Below are 21,205 nucleotides of genomic sequence, written 5' to 3'. Positions count from 1 at the left end.
CGATTTGTATCGGGTTATATAGATACTTAACCTAATTCGTTTAAAAGTCGTCATTAGTGTTATTACACATCTGTAATCTGGAATTACTAAAGGAGCAATAAGACTTTTTCGTCTCTCTGTCCGTGGACGTAGCCAACACTCCGTTGGTGAACCACGTTAAATCTGTGTGTTATTTATTATTTTCTTTGTTCATTATTTGTTTTTTCTCAAATCCGTTATAACAGTATGGGACATTTTGAAGTATATATTAGTATATTATATGATTGGTAGTTTGGTACTCATATTTCTTTCGGTTTATATGGCAAAACGGGAAATGGTACCACATAAGTACGAATTGAAAGAGTTTTGGTTATTTATTGATTTTTTTTGTGTGAATTGGAATTATTAGATACCAAAAGTTCGTCTTCCACTAACTGATACAATACTTTTCCCACTATACTATAGATCTTTGATGAACTTAATTTTTTTTTTACTTCCTTAATATTTATGTTTAATTTAATTATTTTTTATTAAATAAACTTATTTTAATAGGAATTGAGTCTAATGCATTTATCTCCATTCAACTATTTTACATGGACCTTGTCTACACTGATATTAGTGGATCAAAGCTACTCATGTGATATAATGACCTTTTTACCTCCATTTAGTCATTTTTTACGGGATCATATATAGTCATTAGTCACCCTTTACAATCTAAAGTTACATCAGTCTACACTCTATCATTATCTAAACAATGATAACGTTTTTTCCCCATACAATCATCCTTACTTTCTTCATTAGTTTATTGTTATGAAAGTTACACTAACACAATAACTTTTTTCCCTACATAGTCACCCTTTACAACTATAACCACTTTTCTTTTATATTTATTATTTTTAAATACGGACCACTCTTTTTCATAAATTGTCATGTTATCCGCCATTCGTAATTATGTATACGTCCATATTTATAAAAAATATAAGAATATTTATCTCCCATTCTCACTAAGAATGACAACGGGTTGGACTTGGAACGAATTATGGATAATCCGACCTAAAAGAAGTCGAATTTTAAACCCGAGTCTGACTTAGAGAATTCGAGTACGGGCCGACTTAAAATCCTAATATCTGGCTGTGTAACACCCCGTAATTTTGACCCTTTATTTTTTGGTGTTTGTTTATTTTAAAATGGTATTTTCCCTTCTCATAAAAATATACAATTTATTATTTGAATTATTTTGGAACATGTTATGAAAATGTGTATATATATTTATATGTTTTGATATATTTATATATATTTATTTTAAGTTGTTAGATATTTATTTTAAAGGTTATATTAGTTTCGTTATTTATTTGGGTGTTTAGAATCCGGTTTTTGTCACGTAGCATTTTTGTAATGTTGTTGGACCGACTTGGATGATGAAATGTTGCATTGCTTGTGGCGTGTCATGCTAGCCAAAAATTAGCAATTATGTTGTGGAGGATGAAGAGTTTTGGTGCGTGCTTATGAAGCTAACCTTTGAGTCTCTTGTAACTCCCTATTTAATTCCCCATTAATCCACCTTCATAATCACCTTTAAACCTTTGCTTTATAAGGTTATTAATCAGATGAAGCTGCTGCATTGTAACCCCCATTCTCGACCAACCATTAGAGAGGAAGAGAAAGAGTTCTTCTCTCTTCTCGGTTTTCGTCCATTTCTGCACACCCATTTTCTTTGCATCATATCTCCTTTGTTTCTTATCCGAATTGAGCGTGTGAGTAGTCAAAATCTATCTACTCGGAAAGATCTTGCTCGTGGTATAATTTTTTTTTGAAGAAAGAGGAAGACGCGACTGCAGTTTTCGTTGCAATCAGACGAGTCATCCGGTTTTTTGTTCCCTGTCACACCTTCACTAAAATAACTGTATCCAGAGATCTAACCGTTGGATCATCTTAAAATTTGTACAGAAATTTTATGACATCTTGTTCTTTATTTTGACCGGAGAGATTTGGAATCCGAGATTTCGATCACCGGTAATCATGGTCAGAACAGAGCAGTACGAAAAAAATGATTGTTCAACATTTGAGAAGAAAATGCCTACTGACTTGTTGCTACAATTATTGTTCATGGAGGAGTTGGATTGCTTGCATATTTCTCGAATCTCGTTATACTCAGCTCTCCTCCCGATGATCCAGGTAACTAGCGTTATTCTAGTTCGATAAAGAATAGATTGTGAACTTAGGTTGTTAGAATCACTTTCGAGAACGTAGTATCATGCTTAGAGGATTTCATGATTGAAGTTATATGTAGTTTCATGGTTGTTGGTGTTGTTTTCATACCTTGGATTTCTACTATGATCATCTTGTTAAGTTTTGTTGATTAGTTGTATCCTTGTTGTTGTTGTGGTTAAATTGATTCATTGGTTCACTTGGGTTATCTTTGGATCTTGAGAAGTTGTCGTTGTTGATGAGATTTAGCCTCAAGTGAGGATGATTGGTGTTGTGTTAGGCATGTATGCTAAGTGTGTTAGAATAAGTTTTTGGTTGATTTACTTGGATTGCGTCTTGGAATCTTAGTTGTCGTTGTTGTTATTGGTGAAGTATGGATGTTTGTGGAAGTGCTTGGCGTGTGTGTCGATGTGTCATTGAGGTTGGAGTAGGCGTGGGTGGCTGGTGCTAGCCTCGAAGGAGTAGGCGTGGGTGGGTGGCTGTCGCGACCCGCGATGCTCGTCGCACCTCGCGACGAGGGGTCTAGCTCTTGAGTCGTGCTGTTGCGTTTTTGTTTCCTTTTGGTCTATAGCTTGTGTACCTTTGCTTGAGTTGTCTTAGATATTTATACCAAGGGTGTTTGAGTATTGTTTGGTTGACTTAAGTGTTACATTAAGGGTATGTGCCCTATTTTGTTGGGAAGCCTATGGTTGTTTGGTTTGGAGTATGTTGAGGGCTTATGCTTTGTTGTGTATTCTCACGATTGAACCTTGTTGGTTAGTTGGATTTGATTTGTTTGTATACCTTGCTGTGTATACATTTGAATGTTGGATTTGATGAATTTTGCTTGTATACCTTGTCGTGTATACAATTGAATGTTGGAATAGATGGATCTTGTGTGTACCTTGTCGTGTATACATCGTATTTGGTTGGGTTTGATTGATCCTATGGATGGGATGATCCTAGGAATTTGTGTTTGATTGACCCTATGAACGGTATGGTTCTAGGAATTTGCGTTAGTTGATTTTAAGAACGGTATGGTTCTAGATATATGTGATCCTAAGAACGGTATGGTTCTAGGAATTTGTGCGATGATCCTAAGGGCGGCATGGTCCTAGGAATTTGTCTTTGATTATTCTAAGGGCGGTATGGTCCTAGAAATTTATGCTCGCTAACCTAAGGGCGGTATGGTCCTAGGCTTTGGTTACTTAACCTTGGGCGGTATGGTCCATTGGTTCACTACGGGTGGTATGATCCGTAGAATTTAGCTATTCGAAAAGGGCGGTATGGTTCCTCGAATATGCTGGCTATTCGAAAAGGGCGTTATGTTCCTCGAATATGCAACGTAGGCCTTGGGCGGTATGGTCCAATGAGTCTACTCACAGGCGGTATGGTCTGTTATGTTTGAGCTTGTGGACCGCATTTGTTGCATTTGTTGCAACGTTGACCGCATTAGTTGCATGTTTGTCGTTTTTACCTCGTAGTGAGTACGGTCGGTTGCTTATGATAATTTGTACCTCATAGTGAGTAACGGTCGGTTGCTTATGATAATTTGTACCTCATAGTGAGTACGGTCGGTTGCTTATGAATATTGCGCACCTCGTACTAAGTACGGTATCTTGATAATGTGTTCTTTGATGTTGCTTCTAATTTTTTTTAAGTTCATTATCTGTTCCTATTTGGACTGGGAGAACTGCTAGTTACTCCCCACTGATTGTGGAAGTTGTTGTATATTTTGCAGGTTATGTTGATGGGAATCTTCTTTGGTTTTGGGCTCGGGTTGAGTTGTGAGCATTAAAAAGCTAGGTGTTTCAGGCCTAGACTTTTTATTAGTTTGATAGTCAGCTTATCTCTTTTAGATATTACTCTAATTAATTTAACTTATTTATACTATTTACTTATGTTGGTTTATCACTTAGTTATGACATCGCATTTCTTGTAGTAGTGACATTCCCAGAAGACGATGTTTCCGCCATCATCCTATTAATACTATTATTATTTCTTTCGTTTCCGCTTTGAAATTTTGGGGTGTTACAGACTGGATCCGACTTTTTTCCCGCCTTTTTTTAACGGAAAAATCTTCTTTAATGCAAATAATCTGATCATTTTTTAATAATTATATGGAAATCTTATATATTACATATAATCTAAACATTACTATTATTTTAACAATCATTTCTTCAATGAAAAATGCAATTGTCTCAAAGTTTAAGGCATATTATACATGCATAATAAATTAATATAAATAAAAAAGGGAGAAATTGACTTAAAGTCGGAGTCAAATTCAAATGTCGGACTTTTTTATGAGATTCGACTCCAACCCTCTACGACTCGGAGTCGGAATTTTTAAACGAATTACATTCAGATTTTTTTTTTTTAGGAATCCACTCGAATTTTTTCTTTTCGTATTAGAGCAGACTAGGTTCGCGTCGGAAATGGATTGCCATACCTAAATAGGCTAAATTGTCACTTGTCAGTGTCATACTGCCATCACTTGGCGCGCCAAAATGCATGCGCGTTTCGAAACTGATAGTTTGGCAAACCCTAAAATTGCTCTTATTTTCGTAAATCATGCTTAAGAGGAAACCATCTTCTCCGAACCACGATCAGGTTGTCTGAATTCGATCGTTATAGGTAAGATAATCCCAATTTCTACTAAATTTACGGGTATTTTCTAAATTATGAAGCTGTTATATCTGGTTTGGACCTCATTGTTTATTTTGTTGAGTGAAGATTTGAATTTTCTGAAATTCTGGTACGAAGTTTTTAAGAAAATTGTAGTGTTCTGGATTGCATTTTGGGTAAGTGTTACTATTGAGCACTTGGGTAAGTGGTGTTTTTTTTCCTATAGATGTGTATGATCTTGCATTCTTGCTGATAATCAAGATTTGGGGTTTTATTTGTTATAGTAATAGTGACTTGCAAGTTGCCAGTAGCATGGATATGAATTAGCTTAGATGGTAAGATTTTGTAATTCTTCCCGATATCTGAGGTTTCATGTAAGAGGAAAATCCACATGTGAGAGTCGCACATCGTTGAAGGAAGAGAAAGAGGATGACTAACATAATACTTCCTCTTAAGTTTTTTTTATCGCACCATTCTTGACACTATTTATCAACCAACTATGTAACCTATCTCGCATCATTATATAAGAAAAAACATAATCAAACGAGTCTTGTTAGATTTATGATTCAAATATTAAATTTTTATAATTTTTACTTATACACAGTTAGAGATATTTAATTTTAAGAAACCTCTTGGCACTATTTATCAACCAACTCTCTTAACCTATCTCACATCATTATGTAAGAAAAAAATAGTGTCAAAACGGGTCTTGTTAGATGCATCTCAATGCAAGGATTCAAATATAAAATTTTTATACTCTTGACACTTATCAAGGCACGTATGATAAATTGTTGTTTGGTTATCAATTCTTATTTTATTGAAAACTAGATGTGATAGGAGTTAGTAGTTAGTAAAAGTAGTATTATTTTATTTTAAAGAGAGAGAATGTAGGTCATGGTTAGAGTTGATAGATAATAAGAGTGGTATTATTTTATTTTTAGGAGAGAGAGTGTGGGGGCAACAGTGAAAAGGTAGAATGATTAAAATAATAGTGGATCATATCCCAAAATTAAAGTGTAAAGAGTATTCTAGGACACATAAAAAGGGAAAGTGTAAAGAGTATTCTAGGACGGAGGGAGTAATTTTTACTTAGACGCAATTAGAGATATTGACGTTTAAGAAACCTCTTGGCAAACGTGAAAAAGGAAATGGTGCAATAAGAAAATACAGAGAAAGTATGTGTAATGGGCTACCCCACTTATTGCCAATTGGTTTTAGGATTGAATCCTGTTGGGTTTGTATGTGGTGATTGGTGGGACTTCCCCAATGTGGATGTGTGTTAGACCTTGAAAGTCCCCATTTCTTAACCCATAACTTGAGGAAGTTATGGGAGGTTTATATAATGCGTCTGCTGATCACGTTCGAGGTTGTAAAAGTTGCAACAATAAAAGCTAAGTACACAAACTCTAGAACCAAAGTTTAATTCTAGTGTTGACTGAAAGGAATTTCTTAGGGTAAATCACTTAAATGAGGCCTTCCTAACTCATATTATATCTTTACGGATAAAATCGATATGTTTTTAAAGTTCATTTTGTGCTTTCAGTGTAATCAAATTGAATATGTTTGTAGAGGTGTGAACTATTTTGCTATGTTATTCTGTCAGGATGTCAATGTGTTTAGGATTGATTGTTTTCTTTTCAAAAGTATCTGCTAGAAACCAGAAAACTACTTTAAGGCAAAACTCAAGGATATGGATGTATTAATGGAAATAAATCACCAATACAAACTCACTTTCGAGAGGTGAGGACTCTCCCATGGTACTCTATTACAAGATATTTTTCATGATATCCTCACTATTCCTAAGCTCCTCTTATTTATAGACTTACTACTGCAGCTACCAGTGCCACGTCACTGCCTTTCCACTCCCCTATTCTGGTACTATTCTCCTGCTTCATTCTCTCCACTACTCTGGTACCCAGTCATCATCACAGGAGAATAATCATTCTCTTTTCGCTGAGTCACTTCTGGCTGTTGAGGGTTAATACCTCTTTTGCCCCTTCTAGAGTATGTGATAAGGACCCTTCCAGATTGATTCGTTGCAGTATCTTAAGTACCTATACCTCTAATCTGTTAAGGGGCGGCCTGATTTTCCATGGCCCTTCTCTGCGAAATGATTAGCTAATAACCATGATCGGATACTCAATCCAATGATGGGCTACAACAATGCTTTCTTATACAATATCAAGTTGGTGGATATAGGTCCTCTAATGTATAATGCTACGAACTGAACCTAAGACAGAATTGTACATGGAGCAGGAGTCTAGTTGAGAAGTGAACTGATACGAGTAAAGAGCCAAAGTGAAAGTGAGAAACAGGAACCATAGAGAATTAATCATGGTTATGCTTATCAATCATTAGAAAATAATTATAAGAAAATCAATTATATTAGCTTCAAAGAATAAGTGAAATCTGGGAATTGTTGCAAAATGTGCTGTATGAATTGTGGGGCTATGTATATGTAGATTGTGAAAGCTAAGGAGCAGTTATATTAGATGGAAAGGCGGAAATTTATGTGTACATGCTGAAGCAGCACAAGACATTGGGACAGCATCTCGGAATATTAAATCAGTTGGAGATGATGGTAGTGATATATTGTGGAGGAAGTTCAACATCAATGACTGTGGCGCAACAAGGTGAAGTTACTTGTCATGCTTCTATGGAAGATGCAAATGTAGTGGTCCAAATAAGTGGGTATTCTATTAGCATTGATTTGGATAACAAAACAAGTCGGTCAATTAGTGCAGGTACGGACAATGTCAGTTCAGCAAACGAACAAGGTTGTATTGCAGCAATAGAGGCACCTAGAGTTGGGATGGTGTTTGGAAGTTGGGAGGAAATCAAGATATATTATCGATAATATGGGAAGCAGCAAGAATTAGGTGTGATAAGGCCTTCTTGTCAGTGGAAGGAGAAGAACGAAGACCAAAGGAGCATAAGATGGAAGTGTGAATGCGCAGGGAAACCAGACATGAGGCGAGGGCAACAGAGGAAGGGAATTTCTGTGAGCAGAAATAGGGATGATGTGTCTGAAGAAGAATAACCATTAATCTACGGGTTGGCGAGCTTTGCAGGACAAAGAGATGTGAGTGCAGTGCAATGGTTTATGCAAAGGCCCTGCCAGATGGAAGTTGACTTTTGAGCAAAGTGGTTCTGGAGCACACAAATCACAATCTCGAGCCTAACATATGTAGGGACATAAAGCAGAATAACGAAGTATTGCCAGGTCAGAAAAGGAGAAAGTTTTCCCCAAAAGAAGCAGGTTTGATGGTACCCCAAAATGCACAACTACGTGGCAAATAAAAAAGATAGCTTTAATCATATGACAGCTAGAAAGATAGACATGCATTATGCTACAATGGGGGAAAGATGATTGAAGTTAATGGATGGAGATGCAAATGCAATCGTGAGACATTTCACGAGATGCACCACTGTAATCAGAACTTTTTCCATCTGATTAGGCATGAAGAAAATGGTGTTTGGAAGATGTGTTGTGGGTTGATGCAAGTAGGGCAGCATACGAAGAGTTTTGTGATGTGGACCATGTGGTATGTTTTGATAAAACTTGTCTGACGAGTGAGTATGACTTGCCATTGGTGAAGTTTGTTGAGATTAACAATCATGGGAAAAGTGAAAACAATCTTGTTTGGCTGTGCATTGGTGTCGTACGAGGAAATGGAGATGTTTGAATGGGTGTTTAGAACATGGTTGCTGTGCATGGGTGATAGATCACCACAGGTCATTCTAACTGATCGAGCTTCTTCCTTGAGGAAGGCTTTGGCGACAAGGATGCCACTTGCCAGAGACGAAGCATATATGGTCTTTATGGTACATTGTGCAGAATTTCACCAAGAACTTAAGATCACTTCCAAGGTACCAAAAGTTTAACAAGGAATTGAAGAATGCAATTTGTAGCTTCAATACAGCTGATGAGTTTGAGAGACGTTGGATAGGTGTGATTGAAGAATGTCAACTTCAGGAAAATGAATGACTATGATGCTTGTTTGAGGAGATATAGTTCCCTGCTAACATAGAACACTTGATCTTGGCCGGAATTAGGTCAACAATGAGGGTGGAGAGAATGTAAATATTTTTGATGGATTTGTTAAAAAGACACCAAGTTGAGTGAGTTTATTGAGGGGGTATTGCTTTGGCATGGAGAAGAGGGTTGGATATAGAAGAGCAAGAGACTGCAAATGCAGACAGTGAATGTTATGTAAGAGGTTTGGCCACAAGCTTTGAAGTTGAGACTTGAGCGTGTATTCCAGAAGTTATACACGGATGTCAAATTCAGGGAGTTGCAATTTGAGTATCGGGGTCTGCTTTATTGCATCAGTCGTGGAAAGATGACTGTTTCAGACACAGAGGCAGAGCATATACTAGAGGACAGAGTATGGGTTGAGGTGCCGAGGAGTGTAAGCATTCTTGCTGATGAGAGAAGAAATTATCGAGTGAGGTTTAACACTATGACAAATGAGGTTTCATGTGAATGCAAGCTGTTTGAACACTGAGAAATTTCGTGTAGGCATAGTATACGCGTCTATGATTTGCACTATGTGTCCCCGGTCCCAGACAACTTCATTCTTAGACATTGGCGGAGAGACATACCTAGGAAGCACACAAGGACAAAGGTCGCGTACCATGATCCTTTAATCATAGGAGAAAGTGTAAAGGTACCTGAGAGTGGGAACTATCCCATTTTCTACTGCATCTTGTTTGATTACCATGAATCATTATAATCAATTTTTTTATTCCAGATGAAGCTGTTCGGCGAAGAAGAGGAGCAAAAAGTATATTGCTGTCTCTTCTGTAATTTTGTGCTTCTTACTTCTTAACACCTGCTTCTTATGCAAATTGGCCCATCATTTACTGCAAGTGGACACCTGTTATCTGGACTTCGATTCAGCCGAATGTAGTACACGAGAGCTATCAATATGGCTCCTAAGAAATTATTTTCTTCCGACTGTAGAAGTGTCAGACTGTAAGATTATTTTCTTCTGACTGTAGAAGTGTCTGACTGTACACAAGAGCTATCAAATCCAGTCCCTGGTTTTTATGTCTAAAATTGGTTCAATTCAGAACTTCACTCTCAATTTTCCATTCTTGGTAAAATTATAGGATGCCAACAGATGTTACATTTGTTTTGTCGTCTCAAAGAATTCCTGTTTTTCTAGAATCTAGATTACCAAAGAGTAATAGAAATCTAATTTCCATATTGTGCTTTTCTTTAGTATTTTGGTTATTGTGTGTATTATGCTGTAAAGCAGTTAAAGAGTTTAGCTGGTGAGCTCAATAAGTTTCTCTAAACTAAACATACCCTTTAAGTCAGTAGGATTTTTCTTGAAGATCCTTTTTAGTTATCTCGCTGCTAGGCAATGATGGAGTGATGATGTCATTCTAAAGCTTCTGTTGAGAAGATGATGAATAAACATCGTGAACTACATTTGGGATCGTATATATATTTGTTCTATTATTATTTCTTTGGCTCATGCTTCTAGTAAAGCAACTTTTCGTTGAATTTCTTTCTTGATGACTATTGTCTTTCAACTAATTCATGGTTTATACTTTGTTTACGTTCAATGGTAAAGTTCTCTGCTCAAACCTAAGTAACGTAGTTTATACCCGGTTATGGTAATAGTGTTGAGTGCATGACAGCATGGATGTTTCAACTTCCTACGGTTTTTCTCCATTGTCATTATTTTTTCAGTTTGACACCCTTTGTTTCTTAGTGTTTTCGAATGTATATTGGGGCATGGGAAAAATGAATAGTTTGGAGGGCTTCCTAATCTAGCACTTGTAATATGAAAATATTTGCATATCGGAGTGGCATATTTTTGTAGTTTGGGCCTTTGAGGAAATATAGAAGGGTATTTGCACAGCTTATCATTAATTTGACCCCTAGTTCCAAAATGCCATTATGATATGGACTATTTGTTTGTCACGATAATAAATTAGGAGTTCCTCTAAGATCTGAGATTTTCATAAGCATATGTTGGAGAATGAATTATTTGCTTTTTTACTACTTCCATATGAAGGAAGTATGAAACAAAAAGGAATAGAGGGATTACATTTTTACAACTTACAAGACATCAAAATTCAGGCCATTGAGATTTTGCCATAGATCTTTGTTCTCTGCTGTTTTGTTGGGAAGTTTTTATTTTTTTGGAGGGTCCTAGCACATTAAGGTTGAAAATTCCTTTATAAATTATTGGACAATAGACTAACATGTTGGAGTTTCGGAAAATCTATGTAGCACAGAAAATCTCGTAAAGGTTGCTTTTCCTTATTTCCGAAACTACGAAACCCGAAGAAACTCATGGGGAAACTTTTTCTTTGAAAGACAAAGTTTTTTCCTTTCAACAATCTTTAGAGTTATGAATTTTTCTTTCTAAAATCTCTTCAAAAATAACCCTATTGACATTAATATCCTCTTTGTTACATACTTCTTGTTATTAATAAACAAAACAGTATTAGAAATTCAAGTAAAATAATTCATCTATTACTTTAGCTTTTGCATTTGTCATGTTTCCTAGTTTTACGAATATTGCGTGTTTCTATGGCTTGCTGTAATCAAAAGATGAATTTTTGGAGGAGAATTGCCACATCAGTACAACTTTCAAGATGGCGGGAGTAATATGAACATCAACATTGACTATGTAGCAAATCTGGTAGGCTGTTAGTATTTGGTCAGATTGCATACATAATCATTGATTCATGAAGCTTGTGGGTGTTACATATTAGGTCATAAGCTGATAATGATATCATTCTAACTACGCTTGCATGTTCACAGATCAAGTTGGTGCTGAACCTGGACCTTGGACATGTCATGCTGCCATCAATGTCTACCTTCCCATGTGTCAATCATTGTTGAGAATGAGATTGAATTGGTTTGAAGCTCTTGCTTATTGCTGCCATGTATCTTTAATTCTGTAAGTTCCAGCTTGCATTGCATCAGAATTAGTAGATGATTTATTGTATTTTGAGAGCTTAGGTAAAAAAGAGGTCGGATCTATTTTCCCTACATGACTAACTTTTCACCAGATTTCTTAAGTTCGAGGGTTCCCTAGTTTATAAGGGTGATCTGCAAATAGCTGTATATGACAATGGTATTCTTTTTCCAGGAAAGGAACCGGGGGGGTAATTTTGGGATGTTACTTTCCTCAAAATTACCAAAAATGTCATTGTGATATGCACTATTTGCATATTATAGGTATAAATTAGGAGTTTTTCGATTTCTCAGTCAACCATACGTCCATACGTACACGTTTGTTTCATGCTTTGGAAAGTGCGACTTGTTGATTACTTGTATGCTGTTTTACAGGACCATTTCATGAACTCCCAAAAACAGTATCATTTTATCAGCATGGATTTACATCTTATTAGTTTGTTCTCGCTATGGGATATTCTAATAATTGTATTGACTTGACCAATTGATAAATTAGTATCCTACACGACATCTGATTGTCAATTTATTTGTAGTTCTTGAATTTTGTTATAGAGCTTTCACTTATCTGAGGCCAGACATTAAAATCAGGATATATTTCTGACTCCTTGATTTGTTCTGCACTACTGTAGTATTGATTTATTGAACACATATTTGAACATGAGTCTCTCAATATGATCCTTCAAATATATTAAAAGGAACTTTATAGGAAAAGCCCTTGACCACACCCATGTTGGATAAGCTTGGTACAACGCCTTTAGCATGCGCTGTGGAGTATGTGGATGGTGCTCCAACACCGGCATATCTGTGGCACACGCATGTATGAAGGAGGACATATCACTCACGCGCCTGTATCAGACGTGTCTGGAACTCGTTGGCAGTATTTACCATCCTTAGTGTTCCTAGGTGCATGCAATGATCTGCAAGCCTGAAATGTTTGAAGTGTGACATAGATTATAATACACAATCATACATCTTTGAAACTTTGCAGCAAAATTTTCAACATATTTGTTAAATTGTTTTTTTTTGTTGGTCCCCAATTTGTTTACATCCTAATTTTAGGTTCAAAGATCTACCCTGCAGAAAATGAGGGGTTGCCATCAGAGCTTGCTTTTAGATGGACAACAAATGTTTATAACTGATGATATGTTATTATCGCGCAGCGTTGGTCCAACAATTGGCTTCTGCTATGGCATGTTCTAAAGAGAGACATGACTGGTTTAAAGTGAAGATAATGCAGGTACATCAGGAACATATTCTTTTCTGAAAGTTTATCTGCTGAGTAACTAGAATCGACGAAAATGAACTGGAGAGAGATTTTGATAGAGACTAGGGAGTGTTCTCAAACCCAGAAAGTGAACTTATTTTGGCTTTTTTCTGATGCTGATTGCTGTATGATTATTCTTTGGGAATCATTTTTGAACGAAAGTTGATGGTTTCCCAAAAACCTCCCTAGAGCTTAAGGCCCCTCTACTCTCTAGTCTCTAGTAGCGTTTTAAAGTTAACTTGTGGGGTTTCCTCTGTTTCTTTACCTTGATTATGCTTCTTTTACTTTGTTCTTGATTCCTTCTGCTCCCTCTCTTTTCTTTTGTCCAAAACCTTATCTTATTTTTCATGCTTAACTCGACAGGAGGTCAATACAAAAATTAGATTTTACACGTGCTTAACATATATTCTTTTTAATCCATTCAACTTTTCTAATGCATTCAAGTTTTTTTTTTTTTGGTAGGATGAAAGTTTCTCTCTTGAGAGGGATAAGATAAAGGAGACTCCTTAAATGAGTCTCATAAAATTTGATCCCAAGATTTTATGGATACAACATACAAAGTGGGAAGATAAGTCACTCACCATCTTAACCTCATAATCTGTTCTCTTGGAGCCAGAATGATCTCACATTGTTGTGCTATACATTTTGTCTTCCGAGAGATTGCTATTATGATAAGTAATTACACAGAAAATATCCTTTATAATAAAATAAATGCAAGATTACCTTATTTTATGTCATAAAAGGGTTGCTTTTATATTTGTAAAGAGGTAATCTTATATTTGAAAAGGATCACTTATAATTATAATAAAGTGATCTTTTATGAGTAAAAAATTACCTCCATCTTATCATAGGTTATTGTAATATTTAATAATATATATGTTCGTCTAGTTTTAACATTTGGCACTTCTTTTACCTGCTAAATTATATTGTTATCATAATTTTATATGCAATCATGGTAATTAGGAATATAAGGATACAATGAAAAAAAAAAAGTTGAAATTACTAATAGTATACGTATAATCTACCTATAATGAAGTACTCATTTTCAATCGATTGTTGTATTATTAATTGCTTCTCACAATTTTTCTCGCAATTTAACCATGTATGATATGGGTCATGACTCATGAGTCATGACTCTAGTTAGAAAGTTGAACTCAAAAGATTAAAAAAATAGCTAAAAATTATAGAATATATGTAATACGTAAGTAAAATGTAATTACGGTACTATCCTCTAAAGGCATATATTATACTTTCTTTTAGAGGTGGCAAACGAGTCATACATGCCGGGTGCGACTCAGGTTATAATCGGGTCAACTTTATGTTTGGATTACGTTCGAGTCGGGTCCATTCAAGTCCGAGTCCATCTCGTGTCTATGAGATTCTGGGCCATATCGGGCCGGGTTAGATTGGGTCGGTTTAAATCGGATTTTCAATCTCGCAAATAAAAAACACATAAAAGACTAATGAGAGTAAGCTAAGTAATTAATGGACATTAGCTAAATTATACTCCCTCCGTCCCATATCATAGTTCCCCTATTCTTTGTTGGGTGTCTCAAATGTTGTTTCCATTGCTCTTTGTTTCTATTTTTGAACATCACTTTTTACTCTCTCTCTCTCCACCTTTTCACATGAGTTTTTGACACCTTCATGTAATGTTCTTTCAATCTTATGCTCCTCTTTTTACACACACACCATTTAATTTTCTATTTATTTTTCATTTTTTTATAACAATAAATCAAAAAAACACAACAACTTCCAATACAAGTACATAATAATCATTCTTTCCTTAATTTCCGTGCCCAAAGTGAAACGAGAACTATAAAATGGGACGGATGGAGTATATAGTATTTCATGACATTTTTTTCCTTTAATTTTTTAAAAGATAACTAAAATGACAAGTTTTCGGGTCGGGTTCGAATCATCATTATCGGGTCAATTTCGGGTTGGGTAGGTTCGGGTCATATTCGAGTCTATTTTACTTTTTGGTCGGGTTATCTCGTGTTTCAGTTCTATTTCGGGTGGAAAACAGGTCTTGGGTCGGGTCAACGAGTACATGTCTATTTTGCCGACTATACTTCCTTCATAGAAACTAATCCAATAACATATTACATGATAACATTTAATTGATGTATATTACTAGCTAGTAATGTAAAGGATCAAAGTTTTTCATATGAATAGAGCAAAAGTCAAAACGACAATTATAAAAGAACAAATAAATTATTTGTTTGGAATTATGAAGTTTTGAGATTCCAATGAATGTTTTTGTACCAAAATCTATACAAATATATTAAAAGGCGTGCATAAACAAGAAACTGTGCCACTTGGCGCTCTTCCTAGGGAGTTTTAATTCATGTAATCCATGTACAATAAAAAAAATTAAGAAATTGCATAGTATAGGGTTTGATCCCAAGACCTCAAGTACATATACTAAACTAACTAAAGTTTCAACCACTAGGCTAGTTGTATTTAGTGTCATTATTATAAAGTATTATATTAATAAATGAAATGTTTTCTTACCCGGAACATAGCCTGGGCCAAATAACTAGTTATGTACACAAAACTTTTAGCAGTAATATACTTACAACTTTTTTTTTTGAGGGGAAAAGAGAAATGCAATAATCAAGGGACAAAGTGTGCATAAATACATAAGGAGCTACATCTCTAGGAACATGATTATCCCAACATTGCTCTACTCCAAATGACACAACTCTAGCAAAATTATGGGCAGCAGTATTCCCATCCCTGTTGACATGAGTAAAACTAATGGAATTAAAACCATTACATATCTCAAGAACGTCCCCAAGAATAGTATCTAGATCAGAAAAGTAAAAAGCATGCAGTTGTTGTCAACCTTGTCGTCACCACCTGCGAGTCTGACTCAATGATCACGTTAACTAACCCATGAGCTTTTGCTAGCCTAACCGCCACATGAATGGCCTTGCATTCGGTCACTTTAGGAGGCCAAAACGCACGAACTCTTCGCACAACTGAGAAAGCTACTCTACCCGCCGAGTCACAGGCCACAACACCAAGGCCAATCCACCCCTCCTCGCCCACACTTGCATTAGTGTTTAGCTTCATCACAGCTGAAAGGGGGGCGCACCATCGAGAGGGGCTGCTCGCACTCTTCGTCCCTGTACCGCCATATATACGAGTAGTATATTGGTTGAAATCCTCAATCTGTTGCATAATGCGTTGGCCCAGCACAGCCACAGGTTGGCTTCGATGCTCGAAAATTCGCCTATTTCTCTCCGCCCATATATTCCAAATAATATACTTACAACTTATATGTCTTAAAATAAGTGTAACACTTTTCTTTTAAAGAAGTTGCAAAATAAATGCAATACTTTTATTTTGGCTAAAGGGTTATTTTTATTTCTCCATCGATTATACGAGTCTCTCTTTTCATTTATCTGACTCACAAATGTGCGTCTTCCCAATATTTTCCTTATTATAAAACAAAGAAGGTTTTTTTTTCCTCAAATGAGTTTGACATGGAGATGAGGCCTTTTGCAGGAGAAAAGAGCCTCCCATGGCAGGTAAAATGGTGTTACAAGGCATCCTACTACTGGTGAAAAGTAGTCTAGCAACTAAATTAAGTGCAAAAATATTTACTTATTTTTAAAAATTGCAACGCTTCCTTAATTTGTATGTTTTCAAATAGTTAAAATATTCTTTTTTTTTTATATGAGTTCTCTCTTTTCGTCACCTCATCATATTGACACCTTTTCCATCCCTATTTATCTTGCTCTTTCACATGGTTCTCGTAAAATATTGTACATCTCCTCATGTTGTGACAAATCTCTATTATATAAGGGAAGGGGGAAGCAATGGTGTCCTCTTTTCAAATGCCTATTTTGCCCCCTTTCCCTTTCTAAATTACAAAAGGAATGTCAAAATCAAAATCGGCACTCAATAAAGAAAACTATCGAAAATTAATTTGCAACACTCACTCACAAATCACTTAAAAGAAGAAACTTTACAAATCACTCATACAATTGAGAAAATCACGCAAATCACTCAAATAATCAAGAAACTTTATTAAAACTTAAAATTAACATACAAACTAAAACTAATAACCTAGAACGTCAATATATACAAAAACATTTACAAAAATTTACTTACAAAACACTATTCTCAAGAACCATTCACAGTTAATGTGGGCCAATGGGCCATGATAAAAAGTTAGAGGTGTATTTGTAGTGAAATCAGAATTTAGAAGTTAGACAAGAAAAAGAATTATTTAGTTTTTTATAGAGTTTCTTATATATAATAAAAAATTTACATATAATTTGGACCTATCTTTTTCTATTATATAATAGCGATTAATTATCAAGGTAAAAAGGTTTATTTAAAATATCATTCAAGAATTAAAGTACAACATATCTCTATTATATAAGGGAAGGGGGGGGGGGGAGCTATGGTGTCCCCGAATGAAGAGACTATGTTACCCCCTTCCCATTCTAAATTACAAATTCACTTACAAATCAAATGGGGCTTCAAACAAAAATACCAAAAATATAATTATAACAATCACTCACAAGTCAACTAAAATCACAAAATTGCATAATTTACGTTATGCAAATCACTAAAATGAGAAAACTTTACAAAAACTTAAAAATTCACTTACAAACTACAACCTACGAAAAAATTGACTTGAAATCAAAGTGTCCACTTTTTTTACAATTTATGAAGTACTGTACTTAATTCAAAAATCAACTAAAAAATTATAATATTAGAAATCATAAATAAATTCAATAAAATTTTTATTTTATTCATAGAATTTAACTTTGAAAAGTAAAAAAAAAAAAAAAAACAAAAAGAATGGTGAGAGACTTAAGTGACAGAAACTAAACCAATCAAATTTTACAACTAAAAACAATTATACTTCGTATGTCTTCAAATTTTGACTCTTATGCCGAAGAAAATCGAGTTTATGTTTCGAAAAAAAATCAAGCACGCATCGCGTGCAAAAAATTCTAGTAAAAATAGAGGTAGTAAGATGGAGAAAAGATAAAATGATTTAGAGGAAGGATGAAAGGAAAAAGATAATATTGGGTAATATTCAGCACATCCATACTATCCCATATCCGCCTTATAATATCTTTATCATGTTCTTTGAACATGTGTATATTTATGTACATTTTTTTAAGTTGGTAAGATAAATAACGCTACTAAACAGGATACACTAATGTAAAATAAGTGGTGTACAATACAACGAGTATAAGATGAAGTATTTAGTAGTGGCTAGTTCAATGACATCTCCCGCCTCCAGCCATACTAAGGTTATTTTGATGGCTTTGTCATTAGTGCATCGACATCCGCTAATGCTATCCTTTGAAATTCTTCTGGGCACTTTTATCATATCAAGCATATCATTTTGGTCAAGCATATTGTTGGGCCCTCGATTTTCTGGAATAGGCGGGCTTCCCTAAGCATTTCGAATTTCTAATTAATGTTGCAGTTTGGCGAGGGAAGTGGGGAGACTAAGTCAAGCGACGTTACTTGGCGTCATTTTGGGCGGTTGAGATATATGCGGGATTGTGTTGGCCCTCGATTTTCTGGAATAGGCGGGCTTCCCTAAGCATTTCGAATTTCTAATTAATGTTGCAGTTTGGCGAGGGAAGTGGGGAGACTAAGTCAAGCGACGTTACTTGGCGTCATTTTGGGCGGTTGAGATATATGCGGGATTGTGTTGACGGAACCCTCAAATTGTGGAACAACTCTAAAGCAGCTGGGGAGATATTTTCTTAGTAGTATATATACATAATTTGTAACCTAGTTTTGACTTATGTTCTTTATTATCACTCTCATCGTCTCTCTCTAAAAAACACCTACCTGTTATTCTTCTCTCTAAATACTCTGAGTTCCATCATTGTAATCGGCTACTATTGTAACATCTGCTTCAAGCGTCATATTAGTGGATTGGTGATCAAGAGCATCACCCGCGGTTTTTCCCTTTTGGGTTTTCCGCGTCAACAATTTCTCGCTTCTTTCATTATTTTACTCTTTACGCAATTCGTTTTATTTATCATGTCATTTGATATCAGTATGATGATTTTGTTGTTGGCACCTAAACCTTTTTAGTACTTGGTACAAAATCGGCATAAACAATTTGGCGCCCACCGTGGGGCCACATCAAGATCTTCATACATTCTTCGACAATCGCATCTTTTTGTTTTATTTTTCCATACTCTTCCATCTTTTCGTATTTGCTATGGCAGGACAATGGGTTACCACCCAGGAAGTCATTGACGAACTCAATCGCGTCAAAGCGGAGATGGCGACGTTAAAGGAGAGCTACGTCGCGTCATGCATGGAGATCCAGAGCTTGAAATCCGCCAAGAAGCCGTCCAAGGGGCCCAAGCCTCGCAATGTCCGTGGCGTCTCCAGGATGCAAAATCTGGACGGCGAAGGGTTCGAGACCCCGGGAAATCGTGCTGATCTCGGAGATGCTGATGATTCAGAAAAGGAAGACGCCGATGACGACGAGAATGACGGTGCTGACCCTTCAAAAGAGTTCGCCCAAGGCCGTCTTGATGATCCTATCCAGCAGCGTCTCCAGCAATTAGAAGACATGATCGCCCGTATCCCTGGTGTCCCCAGGCCTATGGAAAAAGCTACTCCTAACAGTTATGCTGATTCTCCTTTTGCAGATCCCATAGCATTGATCGAGGTGCCCAAGAGGTTCTCCGTCCCGTCCATGAAACTGTACGACGGCACCACAGATCCCAACGACCATGTCGCTCAGTACAAGCAAAGAATGATTACCATCTCAATCCCGAAGAATATGCGGGAAGCATGCATGTGCAAGGGATTTGGCTCTACGCTGACTGGGCCAGCCTTGCAGTGGTTCATTAATCTTAATAACGGGACCATCTCTTCTTTTCTCAATTGGTTAATGCTTTTAATATGCAATTTGCTAGTAGTCGCAAAATGGAAAAACAAGCTAGCGACTTACATAGGATTGTGCAAAAATCTGATGAGTCTCTTAAAGAATTTGTGAACAGGTTTAACAGGGAAAAAGTGTCTATCCCAAATTGCGATGCTAGGACGGCCATCGAGGCATTCAGACGCGGTCTGGATGAGGAATCAGACCTCTACAAGGAGCTGACCAAATATCCATGTCCGACGTTCGAGGATGCTCAAGCCAAAGCATTGGCCCAGATCAGGCTGGAAGAAGACATGCAGTCCAGAAAGGCTTATGCCTATGCTGACAGCCGGAAAGCAACGTCCAACAAGCAAGCCTCTTGGCGTCAAAAGCCTTATGAGCGCCCGCAGCAGGTCCATAGCGTCCGTCATGATGGGCCAGTCAATGATTGGAAGAATGATCCCGGTCTCCCTCCCAGGCTAAGCGAATATGGTTTCAACGTCACTATGGGAGGTATCTCAATACTTTAATTCTTTAGGTTCTGCTGTTAAATGGCCTTTCAGGAATGAGAAGTCGACGGCTCATCGCGACAAATCCAAATGGTGCGAATTCCATGGAGACCATGGGCATCACACTGACGAATGCGTCGCTCTAAGGCGAGAAGTATCCCACCTGCTGAAGCAAGGATACCTAAAAGACTTGCTGACGGAGAAAGGTAAGCAGACGGTGTCGAAAGATGACGACCGACGTCAACCGCCGTCATCCCCACCGCACGTCAAGGTAATCAATGTCATTAGTGGTGGTTCAGATATCTGTGGACTAACATATTCTGCAGCTAAGCGGCATGCGCGAGACGGTCTGAATCAAGACGCCGTCCCTAAAGAACTTCGTCACCCTCGTGACATCGAGCTGGAAGCCATGCCAATCACCTTCGATGACGCCGATCTCGGTGACGATAGGGACATACACCATGACGGCCTGGTAATATCTCTAACTGTCAGTAATTGCTTACTAAAACGTGTGTTAGTGGACAATGGCAGTTCAGCAAACATCCTGATGAGAGGCGCTTTAGAGGACATGGGGATCGATGAACGTGACGTTATCCGCAAATCTACGTCCTTGTCGGATTCAGCGGAGAATCCAAGCACACCATGGGAGAAGTGACCCTGCCCACTTCGCCAAGGGAGTTAACATGCCAACTAAATTTTATGTCATTGACTGCCCTTCTTCTTACAATGTGATTTTAGGCAGGCCATGGATCCATAGCATGAAGGCTGTCCCCTCGTCTTCATCAATCTTTGAAGTTCCCTACCAAGTGGGGAGTGCAGGAAATCAA

At 36.8% G+C, this 21,205-nt stretch overlaps 1 protein-coding gene and 1 long non-coding RNA gene across 9 annotated transcripts; both read left to right on the top strand.

The window, feature by feature from the left end:
• The first annotated feature begins 1,587 nt into the window (after positions 1 to 1,587).
• Positions 1,588 to 13,957, top strand: LOC104889209 (uncharacterized). Of its 8 annotated transcripts, none has more exons than XR_007272779.2 (7): positions 1,588 to 2,154; positions 3,908 to 4,800; positions 7,322 to 7,424; positions 7,536 to 11,456; positions 11,579 to 11,717; positions 12,895 to 12,971; positions 13,461 to 13,956. It is a non-coding gene; the product is annotated as an uncharacterized LOC104889209 (long non-coding RNA). The 8 variants fall into 8 exon arrangements; XR_008968491.1 differs by having other exon boundaries at positions 7,254 to 7,424; XR_008968492.1 differs by having other exon boundaries at positions 7,254 to 9,461; positions 9,546 to 11,456.
• A 5,321-nt stretch (positions 13,958 to 19,278) lies between these two features.
• On the top strand, positions 19,279 to 21,033 carry LOC104889318 (uncharacterized). The gene is made up of 3 exons (XM_057393405.1): positions 19,279 to 19,895; positions 20,009 to 20,334; positions 20,408 to 21,033. Exons 1-3 carry the CDS (start codon positions 19,279 to 19,281, stop codon positions 21,031 to 21,033), a joined length of 1,569 nt encoding a protein of 522 aa, XP_057249388.1.
• Positions 21,034 to 21,205: the final 172 nt, after the last annotated feature.

Source organism: Beta vulgaris, chromosome 3 (genome assembly GCF_026745355.1).
Source record: "Beta vulgaris subsp. vulgaris cultivar EL10 chromosome 3, EL10.2, whole genome shotgun sequence".
NCBI lineage: Eukaryota > Viridiplantae > Streptophyta > Magnoliopsida > Caryophyllales > Amaranthaceae > Beta > Beta vulgaris.
Note: the sequence above shows the minus strand (reverse complement) of the source record. Positions and strands in the feature narration are given on the sequence as shown.